Source organism: Anoplopoma fimbria, chromosome 9 (assembly GCF_027596085.1).
Source record: "Anoplopoma fimbria isolate UVic2021 breed Golden Eagle Sablefish chromosome 9, Afim_UVic_2022, whole genome shotgun sequence".
NCBI lineage: Eukaryota > Metazoa > Chordata > Actinopteri > Perciformes > Anoplopomatidae > Anoplopoma > Anoplopoma fimbria.
In genome coordinates, this window is record NC_072457.1 from 21,169,355 (window position 1) to 21,190,290 (window position 20,936).

Below are 20,936 nucleotides of genomic sequence, written 5' to 3' on the forward strand. Positions count from 1 at the left end.
TTCCCAAATGTCCAACTCTCCTCTAAATTGGGCCATAGATATAAAATGCAATTTCAAACACTTGAAGGAAATGAATACTACTCTAAGAGGTCTCAAAAATAAATCATGAAAAGAACACAACAAATACAGTTAGAGGTTTGTAATTGGGCCACCATTGTTATTGATAGAACTCAAGGGTCTCTGCTTATCCTTACCTCCTCGCTCGGGTCCCTGAACTCACCATCAGGGAGGAACTGGAAGGTGCTGATAGTGAAGCGGCGGGTCTGAGCCTGAGGAGATGGCGGCCGAGGATCAAGGATCACAGCTTGCTGCAGGGCTGGGTCCAAGGGGTTGGGACATCTTGGGAGTGGCATTAAATCAGTGAGCCAATTAGATAACAGGACAATATGTAGCAAAAATAAACTTCCCTTTATCTCCCCCGTTATATGCTCTCAGTGAAAAACACTACTTCCGCAGTAACCCCACCCTCCTCAATATACTTTTTCTTTATAGAGGAGATGTTGTCCGACATACCCGTTGTAAAGCAGCAGCCACACAGCCTTTCCAGAGCGGGGGTAGGCCACGCAGAAGTGCACCAGCAGCACCAAGCTGGGATCCGGGGCGTCGAGCAGCTGCACTTCCAGGTAGAGGGGTTTCCCCAGTAGCATCTGCAGGGGCTGGTGATACTGGGGGTGGTAGCTGCTGTACTGGGCGTCTGGGGTGAAAGGAGGCGTTTTGGAATAGAAGGTAGATTATTTCTCAAACCGCATTCCAGCCACTCAAAGCTAGTTCTCCAACAGCTGATCAGGATGTGCTTGAAGCATTCACACAGCACTAAAACACTTAATAATAATTTATTTCGATTTGTCATCCGTTTCCATGCCTCTTGATTGGCATACACCACACAAAATCCCAAGCTCTTAAGCACAGTTGTTGGTATTAAAATGAAGAGCGTCTACCTTTGGCGATCCGGAGCTGGACGCCAAATACCCCCTGGGTCTGAACCTCAGGTCCCAGGGTGGGAGTTTTCACCATGTAGCTCACACTCAGTACAGTGCCTGGCAGAAACCTGCACTCTACCAACAACCTGAGAATGGAAATTATACAGTATGCTTTCGTTTTGTTTAGTTGATTGAACTTGTATCCACTTCCCCAAACAGACTAACAAACCGGCCATTGCATGTTTAACTAATCTGAAACCTTTAATCTAATCTGAACCGGTTTTTACTCCAAGAATAAAACCCAACATGCTCTGACCTGACAGGAGAATCCCTTGTGATGGTGCCATAGTTGAGGCTGATTGTCTGAACCATGTTGATGACTTCCACCATGTAGATCACCGTGTTCCCCGCTGTCTGTCAGGACAGGATCAGATATGACATTTAGAATGTGGACACTGGAAATACTCATCACCAGACCTTTGAATCAATAATCTGAAACCAGTCCTGACAAGCAGGTCTTGCTCGCTTTTCGATATTTTGGAAACTGTTGTAATTCCTTAAAGCTTACCACTCTGCGTGCCCCACAGCCGTCCATAGGGATCTTGAACAAGGCGTACTCAGAAGTCACTCTCTGCGGTTTGCAGGTGGAGTTGCCGGCAGCGACAAGCAGGCCGGGGGAAAGAGGGGGGTCCGTGAGGGAGGCCGGCACGGAGAAGACAAAGTGGCGGTCAATAGTGCACTCTGGAGGAGGACACAAACACACGCCGTCATGTAAAAGGTCAGATGAAAACAAAAAAGGTCAGAAATCTCAGGAGGCGATTGATAATGAGACCCAAGGTATCTTATACCCTTTTCTGGGTCTGAGTCACTGCCAGCTTGAATCATGCTACCGTTGGCCCTGAATGTACCACTTCCGCGCTCGAATCAGCTCAACTGTACTCAGCTAAAGTGGTGAGACAATTCCAGCGGGGGGACGCAAACTGCGGCTCACCATCCATGGGGTAGTAGCAGGCAGGGGGTGGTTGTCGAAGCAGCAGCCCATGGAGAGGCACTGTGGCTGGGACACAGAGCTGGGTCCACAGGGGAGACGCTGTTCACTGGGAAGGTTGCACTCTGAGGGACAGCACGACAAATGTCAGCCGCATCAGTTAAAATAACTCTGAATGGCCGGGAGAAAACAACCATTTGGCAAATTGAATAGCCTTTCTGGAGGTGTAAAAATAAAATCCATTCACCTTGTCCAGGCCCTGGGACAAGAACCGGACAGGAAAACTGAGCCTCCCGTATCCCATTTACTGTCATGTAGACGACAGTGATGATGTACATTTTACCCTTTTAGAGACAAATGTTTATGCAACAGTTAATGGGCACAGCAAACAGCCACTTAAACACAAAAGGTCATGTGCTCAGTGTGAAATCCGAGTCGATACTTGCCTGCACGCTCACGTGGCAGCGTGAGTGTAACTGGATACTCAGACGTGTTTTGCCATCTTTGCCTTTTCCAGCAGAGTACCCACAGTCCTTTGGGGCATCCTGGAGGGTCATCTGGTTCCCTTTGATGTCTGGAGAAGTACATGTGGAAGCATACAATAAGTAATTTTTGTGTAGACTTTAAAAAGGCACAATTATACCTCTTAGCGTGGCAAGGCACAGAGTTTTAAGTGCAGCCCCAGTCTAAACAAAACCAAGCCTACCTTTTCCCCTTCCCCCCAACTGTACACCAGAGCAACCCCTGTGAACTATGCTAAAAATCAACTCATGCAGAGCTGATGGCAACCATATGCATCTGGAACATACACACCAACACATACACACACACCTTTAATAACAATTCCAGAGAAAGGACCAGAGGGGAGCTCCACAGTCATCTGATGGGAGGAGCAGAAGACTTTAGGCGTTGGAACAACAGTATGGCCACCCTTGCCCTTGGTGGTGCTGGGTGGGGTGGGGGACACTGTTGGGGTAACTGGTGTGGGAGTTTGATACGGGCATTGCGGGTCCAGACTTCTATACTGTGCAACGGAAACGTCCCAAAACCTCAGAGGCAAGGAAACAGTCGTGGGAGTCTAAAGAGAAAGCAAGATCAATAAAGTCAGCATGAACCACCACGCATGGTTTACAGCTACTGTATTCAAAAATAGAGTTGAGCTCAACTCACACACACACACACACACAGAAATGCATTTTTACCAGTTGGGTTGCACAAATCATAAAAAAATGCTGCATCCAGTCAACATGGGATTAATCGTAAATATGAGCTGATGAAAAACTGCTCGCCTGCTCTAAATGCAAACAGGACTGGTGTCATAAATCACTGTAGTGACAACCCAAGTGCTACAAACCACCGGCGTCAGCGATCCAAGATAATTATGTACTTTGTGGTGGCATATTGGATTGCGTTGAGGCATTTAAAGTATTTTGTCTCCCTCTGTACTAATGTGTTTGTATATATACACACACACACACACACAAACATATATAGTTATACACATACAGATAGATGCATAAATATAAACCCAAAAATAAATATAGAAATATATATAAACAAATCCCTAAAATACATTACTATTGCTAGTTTTTGGCTTTATCTTTATGCCAGAATGAATTAGTCTATAATTAAGAGCATTTTGGTTTGACAATGTGTAAAATATTTTAATATGGAGTATATTACACAAACTTCAGTAGTCAGACCTTTATCAACGGGCCAACAAATTGTTAAATTGAGTACAAGTGCCGGATATTGTGAAGGATTCTCTTTTCACCACAAGTTATCACACACCTGTCATGTATGCCCTGTTCACCCTACAAGTGACTAAAGCAACAAAAACAGCCAAGCGCTGCGAGGCACAGCGTTTCTCAGGCGCTCGTTGGCGTAGTTATGTAGCTAGATAGCACTGGGAACTGGCTAAGAGCATTTTTTTAAAGACAGAATGGATCAGGATGAAACAAACTAGTTGACGCTTCGCTGCATTATTGGAGCGCTGAAATGTTTTGGAGACCAGTTCAACTTCGATTAGCAGACCGTCCCGCAACTGGTCGCCCGTCAGTTTGTAGCTTTATGTCTTGACTTCCATTGAAAATGACGTGTAGATTGTCGCGGTGTCACTCGGTTTGAAGACAGCATGAGACTTTATGGTGGCCAAGAACTTCCCTTGAAACTGAGCATCTCATATGCTAACGTTTATGTTGCAGTGTATCTTGATTGAAAAGGCTCACACAATGCCATTTCATGGGGACTTTAAATTTAAAAGATACACATTCTATTTAATTAGTCTTCCAACAAGTTCATCATGTCATCAGATAACAACAATCCATCAAAGAAACATAATCTTATAATTTCTTTAAAAGCAGGGAACTGATTAAAGTAAGGCAATTATTTAAAGATGACACTTTAGCAGACAGTGACTAGGCATTATGGAAGATCTCACCTGTGACTGGCTGTGGCAGGCCGGCAGAGGAGAGTGAAGGATTACCCCAGAGCCCTCAGCCGTCTGCATCATGTACCCACACACTGGAGACACACTGGAGACCAACAGCCATGTCATCATTTGGTCTGTTTTAAGAAACAAGAATTGTTAGATCTTTGATATTTGTAACAGAAATAATCAACTTTAATTTTGAAAAAGGTGAAAGCTGATCCAGGTACACCGATGGGTCTCTGAGCTAGCTACCATATTGTGGATACCAGTGTCAATGCTCATCCCGGACCAGCTACAACATACTGTATTAGGATAAATACACTTTCACCCTTAAAAGCTTGGATGAAAAAAAAACCTCATTAGATCAGTGTTTTTTTTGCTGCATCTGTCTCTGGGGGTCTGTACATAGTGGCGCTTGAAGCCAACATCGACATGCTACAGGCATACAGTGACGATGCTATGATGCAGAAGTTAAGCAGGTTAAATTTTTACCATGTCAAAACATAATAGTTTAGTATGCTAGGAAGCTGACATTTGCTTATCATCATAAGACACAAAAGAACACCTCAGGCAGAACATCATCTAATCACAAACCAAATTAACAATTTGAAAGGTTGTCCTGATAGTAGCGCTAGATGAGAAGTCCGGGAATCACCAAACCCATTAGGATTGAGCATCTGGAAACCATGAATGTCTGTACAAAATTGTGGGCCAATCTATCAAATAGATGTTGGGATCGTTCACTTGATAAGAGAAAAACTGCTTTTGGGGCCAGAAAAGGTCGCCAGGTGAATAATCAAGCTATTAGGATTCATCCTCTGGGGACCTTGACTATGTGTTTATCATTTAATCAGAATCCACCAAATAGTTCAGATATTCCAGTCTGGACCGAAGTGGTGGACCATCATGCAGACTATTGCCTTTGCTGCAGCAATGCTAGCATGGCTTAAAAGTATTTACCTAGGACCTTACAGAGGTTTTTCATTGACGATGGACATATGGCTCCCATTGAGAGTGTGAATAGCCACACTTCTTACTAACACAAAGACCTCCTATGGGTACACAAACACTGACCTCTGACCTGGATGGAGTCTGGGTGAGCAAAAGGCAGGAAGACAACCATCCTCCCAATCATACACTGGAGTTGGGGGATCTGTGGAGTAGGTTGAGCTGTGGTAGATGTGGTGGGAGGAGTGGTGGTGGTTGGTGGAGGAGTCTCTGGATACTGGGGCAGAGGCTGGTAAGGTGGATGGCAGGGTGGTAGGTAGAGGGGATGGTAATGGGGATAATGGGGATTAGGGTAATGGCTACACATGGTGTGAGTGGAGTGGGGGCAGTTGGCTTGTGGAGCCTCTGTCTCCTTGGCGGGGGGCAGATGTATGTGCGGTGGGTAGTGGGGGTACTGTGGACCCACGGGTTGATTTTGTGAAGGGGTAGGAGGTGATGGCGAGCTGGGAGCGAAAGGAGAAGGTGCTTGTGGTGCTGCAGGATAGCAAGGCATCTGAAGAGAATACTGAGGGTAATTAGGACTTTGTGGAGGAACAGTAGAAGTAGTCGTTTCTTTAGCTTCAGATGTCAGGGCTGGTGTCACTGCAGGGTAGTAGAACGGCTCGTAGGGGTAAGACCCACCAGATGCATATTCAGAAGAGCCAACAGGTATTTTGGAAAATTGGTGGGTAGAACTTTCCTGCACTGGGTTAATGTTTGGAGAGGATGTAGCGTGGGCCCATGCAGGAGGCTGGTAAGGCGAGAAAGGGTATACAAGATCTGGGATGTAGGGGAACTGATTGTCAACAGGAGACGGGTGAGGAGGAGAGGGGACATTGGGAAACTGAGGATTGGCTGGACAGGAGAGAACGTATTCCTGATCATTTAACATGAGCTGGAGACGAAGGCCATTCTGGGAAAAAAGCATCAGATAAAGATATAATTGATACAAGCCAGCAGCCTGCCACAATAATCCATTTATGTTTAAATTACTACAAGGAGTTTTTAACCAGTTATGAAACCATTTAAAACTGATGCCTATATATATACACAACCTACATAAGCAGACGAGACCATCGGCGAGGAGACCAAATTATTTAAGGCACGCACACCATGTTTACACTTTCACAGGCAGAGTTTCGCACTAAGTAGTTAAAAGTTAGCAGTGGTAGATTTTCTTTGGATAATTTCATTTGTTATGTCATATTTTGAAAGAAAATATTAAAATATTAAAAGAACTGACCGATGAATAAGAAACAAAACTAAAGACTGTGATAAAGCAGGGGCCAAAACAGGAGTCGGCCTTGGTCCGCCATTCAACAGATATAAAGAATTGTTAGCTGCATTTGTCGAGTAAGCACCGCAAAGATTTCTGTGATTATGAGCATGATGGCCAAAATGCAACAGGAAAGCGACAGTAATTTGTATTAACTGAGAGCTTAAACCTCTGAAGAGAGTAAACCTATTTGTGACCAAGTTGTCTCTTTCTTTTGCTCATTTCCAAAACAAATGCATGCGATAGCTAGATCAATATGCCATCTTTATGACGCTAGTTGGTGGTGCTCAAGGAAAACATTAATGCTTTTGTCCACAGGGGCGCCAAAATCCACACAAATAATTAGATGTAGTTTCCTTAAATAACTTACTCCACTAGTGATACAAGGAGCGCTGTAGGAGGTGAAGAAGGTAAGCTCTCCAGGATGGGAGGGGACACGGTACCCGCACTCTTCAGACACAAACGGACCCCAATGTCCATTCACTGTAAAGCAGATTACCCGTCAGTCTCATTCAGTCGATAAGGGGTCAGATTCAGTGCTGCAGATACCACGGAAGCATTTTTTTTTTGGAAATTGTGATATGCTTAAATGCAGAGAATATTTAACATTTGACTACGTTTAGGACAACAAAATAAATAAATAACCGCATCAGTACATCTACCATTTTCCTGGCAGTGTGCAGAGGACTTTTAAACGGCATGTACACCTTCATGTTGGGAAATAAAACAGTAGTCTTTATTCTACCAGTCCATCATTTCCTTGAAGGACAGGGAAAGATTTTTTAGAGTTGAGTTCAATGTTCTCATAAGGAAATTTTATCTAAATTATCTCAATTATCTAAATTGAACATTTGTGGAAATTCTGAAATTCCCCTGGAAATTAATAAAAAATGATAAACTCAACACCAATAACTAAACTCTAGCCAAAAGAACTTTCTCTGAGCTTTGTCCGTTTTACATATACATAATATCTGATTAAATACTGTATCTCACTCCAGAAAATCTTGTAAAAAATGTATCAGAAAATTGTGGACCCGTAAATTGAAGAACGTGCGTTTCATTTTCCAAAATGAAGGTCTGAATTATCTTTCAAAAGGTGTCTCTGTGCTGCCAGAGATATAATTCTGGTTTAGTTATTCATTTTGTTGGCCTAAAAGTAGTCACATTTAAAAACAGTGATTTTAAAACTACTGTGTCTAAAGATACTGCAATGAGCCTGACTAAAAATTTAAATTCATAACAGTAGAATGCAAACTATATGAATAGTGTAGATTTAAATCGAGACTTGAATTATTCTTGAGATAAAACTGGATTTATACATATATAATGTATAAAAATTCATTAAAAAGATATTCACTGCAATGCATGTGAATCATTTTATACTTAGCTATATAGTACCATGAACAAGTGAGTTGTTGTTCTCAAAAACAAATAAACAATGTGTCAAACCACTCAGCATTATTCCCCCAATAAGAACAAAATACCTATGACCCCCAGTAACCGTATATCCGGCTCCTGCCCATTTATCTGCAATGCCATGCCGTAGGAGGAGCACAGGACTGAGAGGGCAGAGTTGGAGACAGGGGGAACAGGAGTGGACATCTGCACCGGACAGGAGAGCTTCAGGGGGCTGCCCCACCACAACATGGGCAGCACGTAACTGCCATTCTGATGGACAGAAAAAAAAAAGGAGGCGATGAACACAGGACAAGGGAATAACTCCTGGTGGAGATATAATGCGTGTTCCTCTGGTACCTCTTGTATCATGTAACATGCATCATAAGGCACCATCATCTCAAGATCCCTCCATGACGTCCGCACTGAGTAACGGCAGTATGAAGGCAACTGGAACAGGGAGATTGGAGAGGCTCCCTCTGAAAAGAAAAAAACGGCTCAGTTTAGCTCTGAAACAAATCATGTGATTAATCGATCAAATAAAATACCAAATATCCGCAGGTTCCAGCTTCTAAAAAGTGTTGATTTGCTGATTCTTTGTTTATGATCATGGTTAAAACTGTTTGCACAAAAATAGCAACTCTGTTAATTATCAATTAATTAGAATATAAACAGATTAATAGAAAATCAAATTAAGGGTCACTTTCAGCTAACGCTAATTAGTACAGCATGGTTTCCACCACAAGTTTATCATGACATGTACATTTTAAATAACTTTTGTTTGCTGCTGTTGTAAACATTTTCTCCAGCATTAAATAGGGGGCAAAAACATGCATTACTATGTGCCCCTCATATTTTTTCCTTGCATGAAATTCAGGCATCCTCCGTGACAAGATGTCCTTCCCTGGAAATGAATATTTCACCCACATCCCCGCCCCCTTTAGACGTAGAACGATATGTCTTACCTCTGTGCACGAACAGGTGTCTGATTTCTTCTCCAGAGGCAGTGAAGGTCATGACACTATGATCACACTGCACCACTGGCCTCATAGCGAGCCACTTGGTAAAATGTGGTAAGGAGTCAAATGGTGGGCCCGAAACCTTCCCCTGGACTCCATGAAGACCTAAAAGGATATAAAGCAGCATGTAGACAAAAAAGTAATTGTGGTCCATGTCAAAGCACTCCTACACACAGGTGAAAGAACTATTGAAATCATTTACAAATCATCAATAAACTTAGAAATACTGTAACCAAGCACAAGGCTGTGGCCACAAACTAATACCAACAACGCCAAAAAGAGACCACCCCATCTGCAAAATAACAACTTCATTAAAATCAAAACTCACACCAATAAATAGTTAAAACGTGCAAATAAATAAAGTTAAATCAAGCAGATGGAGTTAAAACATGCAGATAAAAACGTTTAAATATATAATTAAACAATAAAAAACATTTAGAGTTCGAGATGCGTCTAGCTGTTACAATACCATAGTAGAAAAATACTAAATTTAAGAGTCCAGCAGTTAACATTTACTAGCACAGAAGCCGTATTAACATGCAAGCAGTATAATGTTGTAGTTGATCAAGGTGGAGAACATTTGAACTACCTTGTATACTTTTAGTAGTTTAATCTGTAACAATGGAACATATATATATTTTTTTTTTTTAAAGTGATGTTTTGTATGTAAAATCTTATTTTGAAAAGTAACTAAAGTTCTTAAAATCAACCAACTCTGCTCCCAGCAGACCACATGACACAGGGCACGTGCAATACAATACACTGTGCAATTATAGCTATAATAGTTTTTTCTGTCTGTAAATATAATATTTCAGTTATTGTTGATTTTCTACTATTTTTTATTGCTTATTTATAATACTTGTTTTTTATTTCATTTTTATTTTTATCTTGTCTTTCTTTTACTATGTCTCTTGTGTGCACTTTACGCTATGCTGCTGTAAGCCTGCAAAATTTCCCCGCTGCGGGACTAATAAAGGATTATTTTATCTTATCTTATCTTAAATAGATGTAGAGAAGTAAAAAAAAATAATAATAAAAAAAAATATTGGTGTAGCTTTAACCTGTAAAATCTGCTTGATATCCATCTTCAGACTCTGAAGCAGAGGACCTCGGTTCCGTCCTGATGTCACCGACAGTCCAGGACGAGCTGTCATCCGGTGTCGTTGCGCTGTAATACGGGACCGGCTCTGCAGTGAGACCCGGCTGGTTGGATCTGCGCGGCCCCGGGCCCTGAACAACCTGTGCGCCCAGGTACGCGTCTCCCTGCTGGGCTCCATCGTCTGGGTTGACCCTCTCCCACCTGGTAGCCCTGTACGCAGTCGAGCCTTCCCCACGCTGTCCTAAACTCACCGAATGACCAACTCGAAACGTGTGGAAATAAACGCTTACAACAAATAAAAACCAAGTTGATTTATCTGTTCTCTGTTTGCAAAACATCGTCGAATTTCTTCTGCTTTCTTTGCTCACGCGCGCGCACAGGCCTCAGGTGAACATGAGGACGATCAATTAAGAGTCATCAGCAGTGGACCAATGAGAAAGCTACACAGGTGGTAGGGCTGAATCTGCTGAATAACAAACACTGATAACTATGCCAAAGTTCTGGAACACACTTTTTGGTTATCATAGTGACACTATATTCACTTATTCTAGCAGGAGCATGTTAACTCAATTGAAGTAATTCAACTCATCAATGTGTCTGTGCTGAGCAGTTTTACCACACAAACAGAGCTGTACATCAAGGTCAGAGTGGAGCCTTTTAAGAACCACCTTATTTATAGCATGACATGTCATTTAGGCTCCTAATATCTCACACATGGTCACAGAAAGTGAGAGAAATATATTTGTATTTTTGTTTTCCCCAATAATCCCAATTGAATGAATATGAAAAACATGATGAAGGTATAAGAGATGTCTATTCAATTTTTCAATTCAGTTTATTTTGTAGAGCCCAAAATCACAAATTACAAATTTGCCTCAGAGGGCTGTACAATCTGTACACATGCAACATGGCAACAGGAAATAATCCCCTAAAAAAAACCTTCAACAGGGAGAAAAAGGAAGAAACCTATGGGAGAGCGACAGAGGAGGGATCCTTCTCCCAGGATGGACAGAATGCAACAGATGTCATGTGTACAGAATGAACAACATAAGTCTAGCTTGAAGTATGTTTTTTTTTTAAAGTAGCATGATTTGCAACTGATGCATTAAGTAAGTAGGTTCAAATTAAATTTCTGTGTGTCAATAATTCAGTTCATCTGTAAACCAGACCATGCTCTGTAGTTTTGTACTGCTGCCGATCTCATGAACACATTGTATCGGATAATCTGAATACCAAGAATCCCAATAAAACAAAAGCACCAACCAATATGAGAAAAGAGATACACGCACACTTAGATCTACGCAGTGAACACTTTATTTGACAGCATAGATCAAAGTGTGCGGAGTTCTCTTTCATCAGTTTGGACTTTTTGAAACCTCCAGCACCTCAGATAAGATTAAGCCGGGTAGAGCGCTGGTCATCCTGCATTATTTAAAATCAGCATGAAATACTGAGTATGTCCTCTTTCATTCACAGACAAGAAACTCCTGATCCGTGACACCTCTTGGGGTGAGTGGTTTTGTGCAAAGAAGGTGGCTGCTTGAATTCAAAGTGTATTCATAGATCAGTTGTTGCGATCATTTTGAGCTTGTGACCCCTTAAATGAAGCAATGTGTACTTAAGACCGCTCAACACCAGTCACAGATGTTTACCAGTAGTGAGTTGTGGCCATTTCAACTAAAGACTGAATCATTTTTAGGGGTCCCGGTGAAATGAGATTAGTTCACACACACAAAAGAAAACAAAATTTCAGGAAAATAATTATCCATTTGTGTTAAAAAAACAACATATTTTGGAAAGATGTGTGCTGCATAGCGACCTCAGCACTATGGTGCTGCATGTGGCCTCTGCTGGACAAATAGTGCATGCTAGTAGGTCTGTGAAGTGGGTCTTTGTGCTTAATTGCTATCATTAGCATGCTAACATACTCGCAATGGAAACGCTAACGAGCTGATGCGAAGAACTGAGCAGGTGTAATATTTACCTTATCTGCTCTATTAGCGTAGCACTTTAGCATGCTAGCATTTTCTAATCATCCTTAAACACAAAGTGCAGCTGGAATTTTAGACCAAACACTGGTGCTGGATGACAGAGCATCTCCAAAGTTATCTGGGAAAATCGTGGAAGAAACATAAATGCCTGTATAAAACTTTATGGCAATCCATCCGTTGATTGTTGGTCATTTAGTCTGGACAAAAGTCGTGCTGGTCCATATGGCCCAAATCTTTGAACCTGATAAAGGTAATTTTACATCTCAATAACAATATATGTACTACAATAAAGCAAGCTTTCTGGTCATTCATTTAGTTAATAGTCATTATGAAATAACCATATGTTTTGAGTGAATTAGATACTTGACAAATAAAGAGTATTTTCTCACTGAATTAAGAACTTTAGTGAGAAATTTTAGTTAGTAGGTTGTTGTTAAGATCAACTTTACACTTGATTGTGATTTCATCACGATATGATTCCACTGAAACATAATAAATCATCACATTGAATTATTGGCCAGCCCTAAACTAAAATGGTGGACCAACCGTCAGACCTACGTCCCTAGAGCCATTCAAAGTCAGACATGAGATTATTGCCAGCATTTATTCCTGAAAGATATCAGTATTTCAGCAGCAGCTACTTCTGTTTAATGTCTTTCCCCACTGCTAGATGGACGTTAAGGTTGTACTTTCTAGAGGCCCACACATTGTGATGGGAATAGAAAACTCCAGTGACTCAGATCAGGATAAACCAGCGCTGCTGAAAACCCACTCACCGTTCAATGTGAGGATATGACAAACCATCAGGGGTCAGATATAATGGTCTGACTTCTATTCAGAGTTACTACCAGGAGAAAGTACTTCCCCCCGTCTGACAATAATACAGCCCTCAATATGATTTTCATCTCAGCGAGACAATAATAGCAGCGGAGAATAACTCTAATGGCTCTATCAGCGCCCAGTCAGCGTTGCACAACGTTATGCAACACAGAACTTGTGAGAAATGTCCTCGCTCTAAAAAAGTTATTAGGTTTCAGTTGGTCTGATCCGCAGATGCTCAACTTAAAAAAAACAAAAAAACTACCCCCCAGTTTGGGCCTCTCGTGTTTCTTCTGAGAAATGATTACCTTGCAATCTTTGAAACATGTACTTCTGTCCTGAAAGTATTTCCAGATTTCTCAACACAAAAGAAAAGAGAATTTGGGTGAAAATATTCCTTTTACCTAAAGTTGTCCCACTGTTGCCCAATGGTGGAAAGTAATGGATTTACTCATGTACAGTACTTGAGCTACATGTACTTTACTTGTTATTTACTTTGGTATTTCCATTCTATGTTATTTATAGAGCAGATTAATCCATAACAAAGGTAATCATTAGTCACAGTCCTTCATAAAAGTAGGTAAATCTGGCTCCACCTTGAACAGCTGTAACAGTAAAACGCTGCTTACATATTGATACATCACTATTAACAATCTAAAAATGTCATAATATAATATATTATTCACAGTGGACATTTTATATTACAGGCATTAAGTACTTATACATAATACTTTAAGTAAATGTTGCTGATTATAGTAGAGAGTATTTTTACAGTGTGAAATTATGACCTTTACTTTAGTAAAGGATCTGAGTTCTTCTTCCACCATTGCTTTACCAAATTCAAAGAAAAATGGCAGTGGGAACTACATTTAAAAATAAATTATCAGTTATATCGGTATATGTTGATTTCACATTCCAATATTACACAAAATTAAGTGTTCATATTTTGCAAAAAAGAGATGAGACCTTATGTTCTGACTGCCTGGATTAGATAATACACTAGAAACTTTAGAAAAAAGATTCAGTAGATCTTTGGGGATTCTGGAAATACATTGAGAACAGCGGTATGCGTTGTTAAAAGACCTTCTGGGTTTTTTAAAGATCGCCTCGAGTCTCTGCAGATTGTTTAATCCAGTGATGATGCTTTAAAACGACTGTAGCAGAGGGGAGCCTTCAGTTAGATCCATGCCAAACCACTGAGAAAACACATCCCACTTCCTCTTTTACTTCCATTGTAGTATCTGTACATATTGTACTCTCTCTCTGCTTTCTGCAGCGAGCCGTGTGAACTCTGTTTTTTCTTCCGGCCACAGATGACCCGAGTGGGGAAGCCTCAGTGTGATCCCTCGTCTCCTGATGTGTTGTTTCCAGGTTACCGAGTGAATCTGTGCCGTCAACAAATGAGGGAGCGGTCGGTGAAAGAAGCAAAGGAAGCAATTATGGCATCTATCCTCATCCCACCTCCAGGAGGATAAAGCAGCCATTGTAGCACTGGGATCAGGACTTCCTCAGTCCATGTGGTCTTCACTGAGACACCACACGGCCTGATGGGAGATAGGACAGAGGCAGACATGAGGCCTGTTAGGAGACATAAATGTTCTAATACTATTTTTACACACTGTTTTGTTGTAGAAATAAGAAGACACATATCTGTTGGAGCTTTCTTTCATCTGAGACCGGTGATAAAAGGCTTTACCAGATATGCACTGTCTGCCAGGTAATCCCCTAATAACATGATAGGATTTCACTACAGCCAATAATAATACCTATGTGGCAGCGTCTATTTAAAATATGCCAGTTTGCGGTTAAGATATGACCGTTTATCTGAAGGGAACAGTATGTTTATTTACCCCGTCCTGTTTCTGGTGGCAACCGTTGTAAACGTAAGCAATTTTTTCTTATTCACGCCGACTTTTTTTGTGTTTTTTGGTGTCCAGAGGAAAAACTAAATGTTTTATAGTTGAGTTTATAAATGTAGAAAAAGGTTGTTAAGTGTATTTTATGAATGACATTTTCAATGGAAGCTCAGTCCACTGCATGTGTGATTTAACCACTTGAGAATACCCAGGATTTGAATGTCAATATATATATATATATATTAATATTTTGCCACCCAAAGTGTTGCAGAATTAGAATATTAAGAGCTCATGTGAGGACACATCATGTTCACTGCACATGCTTCTGGTCCTCTCACTGCTGCTAACGAACTCAACACATGTCAATGTGATAAAAGCAGAATTAATGCAGTCACACTGAATAATCTTTATGAATTTGATTCTGACCAATCAAAACTGCAATCTACATAAGCCGGTATTTCATTTCACGTTTGACGTTGGTGTCAGTGAAGGTTTCCCTGGGACAAGGCAGAATTCTTAATGTCCCATCTTTGTACAACTTATTTTATGTGAATAAACTGGCAAAGAGTGTGAATGCACAAGAAAAACACTCGCTTATGTGTGTCCAAAATTATATTTGTTGTAGCTGTACAAAGAAGATAAATCTCACTTAAATAAGTCATCAGCCTGTGGGGAAAGATATCTGAGGAATAGAGAAGGATGTTTAAAAAAAAACTATCCAAGTATGAATGATTTCTAAAGACTGATCCTCTTTACGCAACGTTTGGAGTTGAAGGGGACAACCTAGTCTGGACATTTCATTGAGAGGGGGAGAGAAAAAAAAGAGAAACTTTATGGGTGGGGCTTGGTGAGAGGAAAGAGAGGGAATGGAGAGGGGAAAACAGGGTGATGTGTGTGCTGCGAATTCAAAGCTGGGTGGGTCTACGCTCTTTCACATTCCCAAAATCACTCCCGGGGCCGTGCGTTAAGGCGCATTCAGGTAACTTTTAATCCACGGCGCTTACGACTCTATGAAGTGTTGTTCTCAGGACTGCACGCTGTGAAACACTCTCTTGCATGATTTAATGGAAGTTTTTCCTTGTTTTTTGTTGTTGTGTAGAGTGCAGAAAAGTTAACTAGAGATTTTTTTTTTCCAACCAGCGCTTTGAAGAATTGTGCGGATATGACCGAGCGCAAAAAGGAAAAGTATCTGAAAGAACGCGCAGCGCTAAACTGTGAAGATGAACATAGAGATTAACAGAACATGGTGTTTGTGTTTGAATAGATAATAAGTAAGAGGTGTGTTTATTATTGTTTTACGTCGTCGTGCTCTCGCGCTCTTTTCAAAGTTGTTGACTATAGTACAGGCCCCGTGTGTGTGTGTGTGTGTGTGTGTGTGTGTGTGTGTGTGTGTGTGGAGGAGCGCAGCCCCGTTAAAGGAATGCCCTCACACCGTCTAAACAAATGCGCCTTTATTGTCGACTAAAGCCGAAAACACCCGAGTCGTTAAGCAAACAGATCAGTGTGTCACTATTGGAGAAAAAACGTGTAAAACAATATTTAAGTTTGTACACCGGTTGTGTGAAGTGTGTGTGTGTGTGTGTGTGTGTGTGTGTGTGACAGCAGATGTGCGTAATTCCAAAATTGTGTGAGTCCGCGAGACTTCTGGGGCGAGTTTGGGCTCGCATGCAACGACTCTCCTTCTCTGTCAGGATGTTGTTTTTAAAAAAAAAATAAAAAATAAAAATGATTCTTTCTGTTTTGATTGACCGTATTAGAAGTGACGCTCTCTCGTGCCCACACGCCTCCGCTGAGAAATAATAATAACTTTGTGCGTCCTTTTTTTTTTTTTTTTTTTTTTTTTTCACACTTTTATCAGTTTTCAGAAGGCAACGATGTTCATGCTGGCTGGGATCGTTGTTCTGCACATCACCACCATCATCCTGCTGCTGGTGGCCACCATTGATAATGTGAGCGGATAACAAAAGGCACTCACACGCATTTTTCAAACGCCTCAAGCAACATGTATTTCTGTATGGAAATACATTGGGGTCAAAGGCCTAAAGATATGCTTTTTTTGGGGGGGTATTTTGCCACCCACAGTGTTAGACAGACTTTCACCAGCTCTTATGAAATACTAAAAGGTCCCATATTATAAAAAGTGAGATTTGTATGTCTTTGTTTTTCATTATAAAACAGCTCTAGGTGCTATGTTAACAGTATTGAATCATTCAATCTAGGGAGAAATAGTCACAGCCTGTTTTCAGACACTGGGCCTTTAAACAAGCTGCTGTTGTGATGTCATAAGTAAACAATTTATGTTGACAGATTTAAACGTAAACATTCTAAATGCATCACAGTTTATTCCCGGTTGCTGTGTATGTGAATGACATCAGCTGACAGGAAGTAAACATGGACCCAAGCTGTTGCCTGACAACGTAATTCCATTGAAATGAGCTAAAACAGGCGTTTCAGAGCGAGGGTGAATACAGGCATATTCAGACAGACACAGCAAGTGTTTTGGGGGAAAATTAAAGCATGTAAACATCTTCTAGTAGAAACCCAAAATACAAGTATGAACTTAAAAAGCACCACAATATGTCCCCTTTAAAAAAACAAAGTTATTAAGAGCTCACATAAGGGGACACTGACGTTTTAACATTAAATGAGTACAGCTAAACTAAATATTTCTTTACATTTAATGCAAACACTGTGTGCACCTTGATAATCTGAATATCTGAGTTTATTCCCATCTTCCCGTGTGTCTTCAGGCCTGGTGGATCACTGATGCCGTGTCAACTGACCTGTGGGGCAGGTGGGAGTTGACAAGCTCAGCCTGGCATTACACAAACCTGCCCAAAACCTACCCAGAAGGTAAAGTCCACATGTTGACGTGATCCGACTGGAGATTCAATGTTTTAAGATGTAGAAACAGTGATTATTGTATGGATGTTAATAATAATAATAATAGAGTGGCACATTTAAACAGTGCTGTTGCCTTGTATCTGTGTTGTTAGGGATCTTTCACTGACCGTGTGTCTGTTTTTGTCGTCCTGATGCTGCAGAATATCTCCAGACGGTGCAGGCCACCTCAGTGCTCGCCTGTATTTTCGCCATTCTGGCCTTGTTTGTGTTCGTGGCTCAGCTGTTCACCCTACCCAAGGGCCAGAGGTTCACCTTCACTGGCATTTTGCAGCTAATCGCCTGTAAGTAACCCGGGAGTCAAACATCTGACCTGCAGCTGCGAGAAGTATTGATTTGTTTTTCTTGCTTCCTGTAGCAGAAATTTGTGCTTTTCCATGGAGGATGTGTGCTAAATGCTTGCCTTTAGAGTTGTTCTAGACATGTGTGGAACTGTTAGTCATTTTATTTGATAGGACTGAGAATTAGACGGCTTTAAAATGTATTAACTTTCTCTCAGAGGAAGAAGGTAGAGCAGAGCTAAAAGATTCTCATTAAGTTGTTTTAATATGGATGGAGTTAAGTCCTGCATTCAAAATGTAGAACCCAAAACAAAACCCATAACCAATGGCACATGATTGAAAGTCCCGGCAGCAGAGTAAAACTATCGGCACGTTAGGGTTTCGCTTCTCAAACTTCAGCCTTTTGTATTAAACGTCTCAATGAGGAGGCATTTTCAGAACATTCAAATGACGCTGAAAGCAATATGTATTTAGGTGAGAGGCTGTTTGTAGAAAAGGGGTGGAGAAGTTCAAAAGATTTTGTCAGGAGGTTTTCATTTATGTACTAATAAGGGCCGAAACTAACAATTTAATCATAGTTCTGTCAGATTATTTTTCATATTACTCATAAAAAAAATAAAGACAATAAATATTCAGATTTCAGGAAATGGAACAATAACACTTTTGCAATTTAAGCTTTATTGCTCAATAACGGTCTGCAACAAACGCAGGATAGTGTGGTAGTTATCGACGCCTTAAATCTGTCATCAAGTTACAGTATTCAAAACCAAATGGTAAAGTCAAGTCACATTCTTAGCAATGAATTAGGTGTGGTACATAAACCTACATTAAAAAAAATAAAATAAATCACATGTTATGACAGATTTTGGTCAAACTGATCATATTTATGTAGACAGAAGACCTGTGAACTACAATGATGTCTGTCAAAATGCAATTGAGTAAAGACGGTTAATTGTGAATTATCTTTGGCACTGCTACTAGATCAGAAAAAGAACTAACAGAAAGTACAAGTAAAAGGATTTTAACATGTATTGCCATGACTTTATATAATTGGCTTTTGATCGAGCAAGGTGATGCGGTCATGATGTCGTGATTTCAAAGGAGCCGTCTGCTCCACCGTCCTTCTTCATGAGCCTTATCTTGTAATATGAAGAATAACTACTTCTTCATTTCCTCGTCTGCGTCCATGTGACAATACTCCCCCCCCCCCCCTTTCTCTCCGACAGGCCTGTGTATAATGATAGCAGCCTCCGTCTACACGGCCGAGCTTCACGCCAAAGAGACGGATGGAGGGTACGGACACTCCTACGTCCTGGCCTGGATCTCTTTTGTCCTCACCTTCATCTTAGCCGTCACCTACCTCGTCCTGCGGAAGAAGAGTGAGTGAGAGGATAAAGGGAACGAGGTCAGGCCTGGGATCATGTTCCCCGGTTTGGATTTGGGAAAATAAAAGAATTGGATTTGCTTCATAAATTGGAGGGGCGGGGGGGAAATGTTTTTAAGATTGATGATCTACATCTGCAGCTAGGAAAACGGGGAGGGGGGGTAATGTTTGATTGCTTACAAGAGCCATTTGTTTATATTTTGAATATTATGAATTGAAATGGAGATCATGCTATCATTGCATGAAGGGCTGAACTTGACAAATTTCACTTCATAGATTTCTATTTGATTCAAGAGAGAGGAGGGCAGTGTGGGCTAACATGTGATGGTTGTGCTACCTTTTAAAAAGGGCTCATTTCATAGCAGTATAACCATAACATAATAATAATAATAAATCAATCGACTTGTAAAATGTAGTTACATTTAGAATTTGAGAATAGTTCATGTCCATTAGTACTATAAAGGAATATTTGACATTTTGAGAAATATATAAGCTACTTCCAGCAGATGGATAGCTTCGCATAAAGACTGAACATCTAGCAAAAAAGTAAAATGTCAAATTGTGGTTTCAGGAGGCTAAGAGCTGGAGTGCTTGTTGGCCAAGCGTCCTTTGACACAAACAAGAATAAACTGAGCTTTAGAGGTGCTGGTTAGGGGATTTTTGACAGCCACGCTTGCTGTTTCCAGTCATTGTGCTAAACTAAGCTAACCCACTGCTGTAGATAGCTTCATGTTTACCAAACAGACAAGAGAGGGGCATCATTCTTCTCATCTAACTCTGCAAGAAAGAAAGAGAAATACTTCCACAAAATGTCCAAATATTCCTTTAAACAACTAACAAAGCTGACAGTGTGGGAGGAGAACAGCCCTTTGGAGACTTAGTAGTTGAAAATAATCTGTGAGATCAGAGTGCTGACCATTGTGTATGATCACCTGGTGAGGCTGACAGTTACTACTTCCAGAGTGGAAGAGTGGAAAGAAATACTGTATCTGTGAAGGTACGGCATGTTGGCAAAACTACAACATTCCTGCTGCAGTACTTGAACAATCAGAAAAAGACCAGCCTCAATATACAGCACGAGTAGTTTTAATCATGTATCATCATTTTACAACCAGTATAGAGTTTCTTTTTCTTAATCTATGTACATTATAACCATTATATTTTTGTAACATTTTGTATCGAGTGTTTTTTTTCTTTTCTTTTTTAAACCATGTTTGATTTTGTGTGTGTAGTTGGCTGCTATCATAAGAAAAGTACATGCAATGTGTACGGATGGAGGTCAATGTTGTTTCATTTCACCATAATTCAAAACTATGCAATTGAAGGTTTTGTTTGTAATTACATTGAAATTTAAGCCATATCATTATTAATAAAACAAATTATACCAAAAGCCTGTTTCATCTAGTAAACTCCATCATTTATAATGCAACAGTTACTTTTGTTAATGCAACAAAAGTAACTGTTGCATAACAAATATGTATTCATTGGTCCAGTTCTGTGGCCTTCACAAGAGAGCACACAAGATTTCATCCAAATTCATTTGAATTTGAATTAGAAACTCTACAAAAAAAAAAGCAACACACAGTACT

The 20,936-nt window shown here is 40.6% G+C and overlaps 2 protein-coding genes across 2 annotated transcripts; one reads left to right on the top strand and one right to left on the bottom strand.

Moving 5' to 3' along the window:
- Positions 1-1,245: 1,245 nt before the first annotated feature.
- LOC129096134 (uncharacterized) lies at positions 1,246-10,521 on the bottom strand. Its single transcript, XM_054604814.1, has 13 exons — positions 10,078-10,521; positions 8,963-9,121; positions 8,358-8,476; positions 8,087-8,270; positions 6,973-7,085; positions 5,414-6,239; positions 4,349-4,473; positions 2,740-2,986; positions 2,355-2,482; positions 2,156-2,252; positions 1,912-2,033; positions 1,489-1,661; positions 1,246-1,334 (listed from the first exon to the last, which is right to left on the bottom strand). Exons 1-12 carry the CDS (start codon positions 10,451-10,453, stop codon positions 1,545-1,547), a joined length of 2,613 nt encoding a protein of 870 aa, XP_054460789.1. The 5' UTR covers positions 10,454-10,521; the 3' UTR covers positions 1,246-1,334; positions 1,489-1,544.
- A 5,125-nt stretch (positions 10,522-15,646) lies between these two features.
- Positions 15,647-20,931, top strand: emp1 (epithelial membrane protein 1). Its single transcript, XM_054604348.1, has 5 exons — positions 15,647-15,760; positions 16,640-16,730; positions 17,532-17,634; positions 17,826-17,966; positions 19,190-20,931. The coding sequence occupies exons 2-5, from the start codon at positions 16,656-16,658 to the stop codon at positions 19,348-19,350; spliced, it is 480 nt and encodes a 159-aa protein (XP_054460323.1). The 5' UTR covers positions 15,647-15,760; positions 16,640-16,655; the 3' UTR covers positions 19,351-20,931.
- The last annotated feature ends 5 nt before the right edge of the window (positions 20,932-20,936 follow it).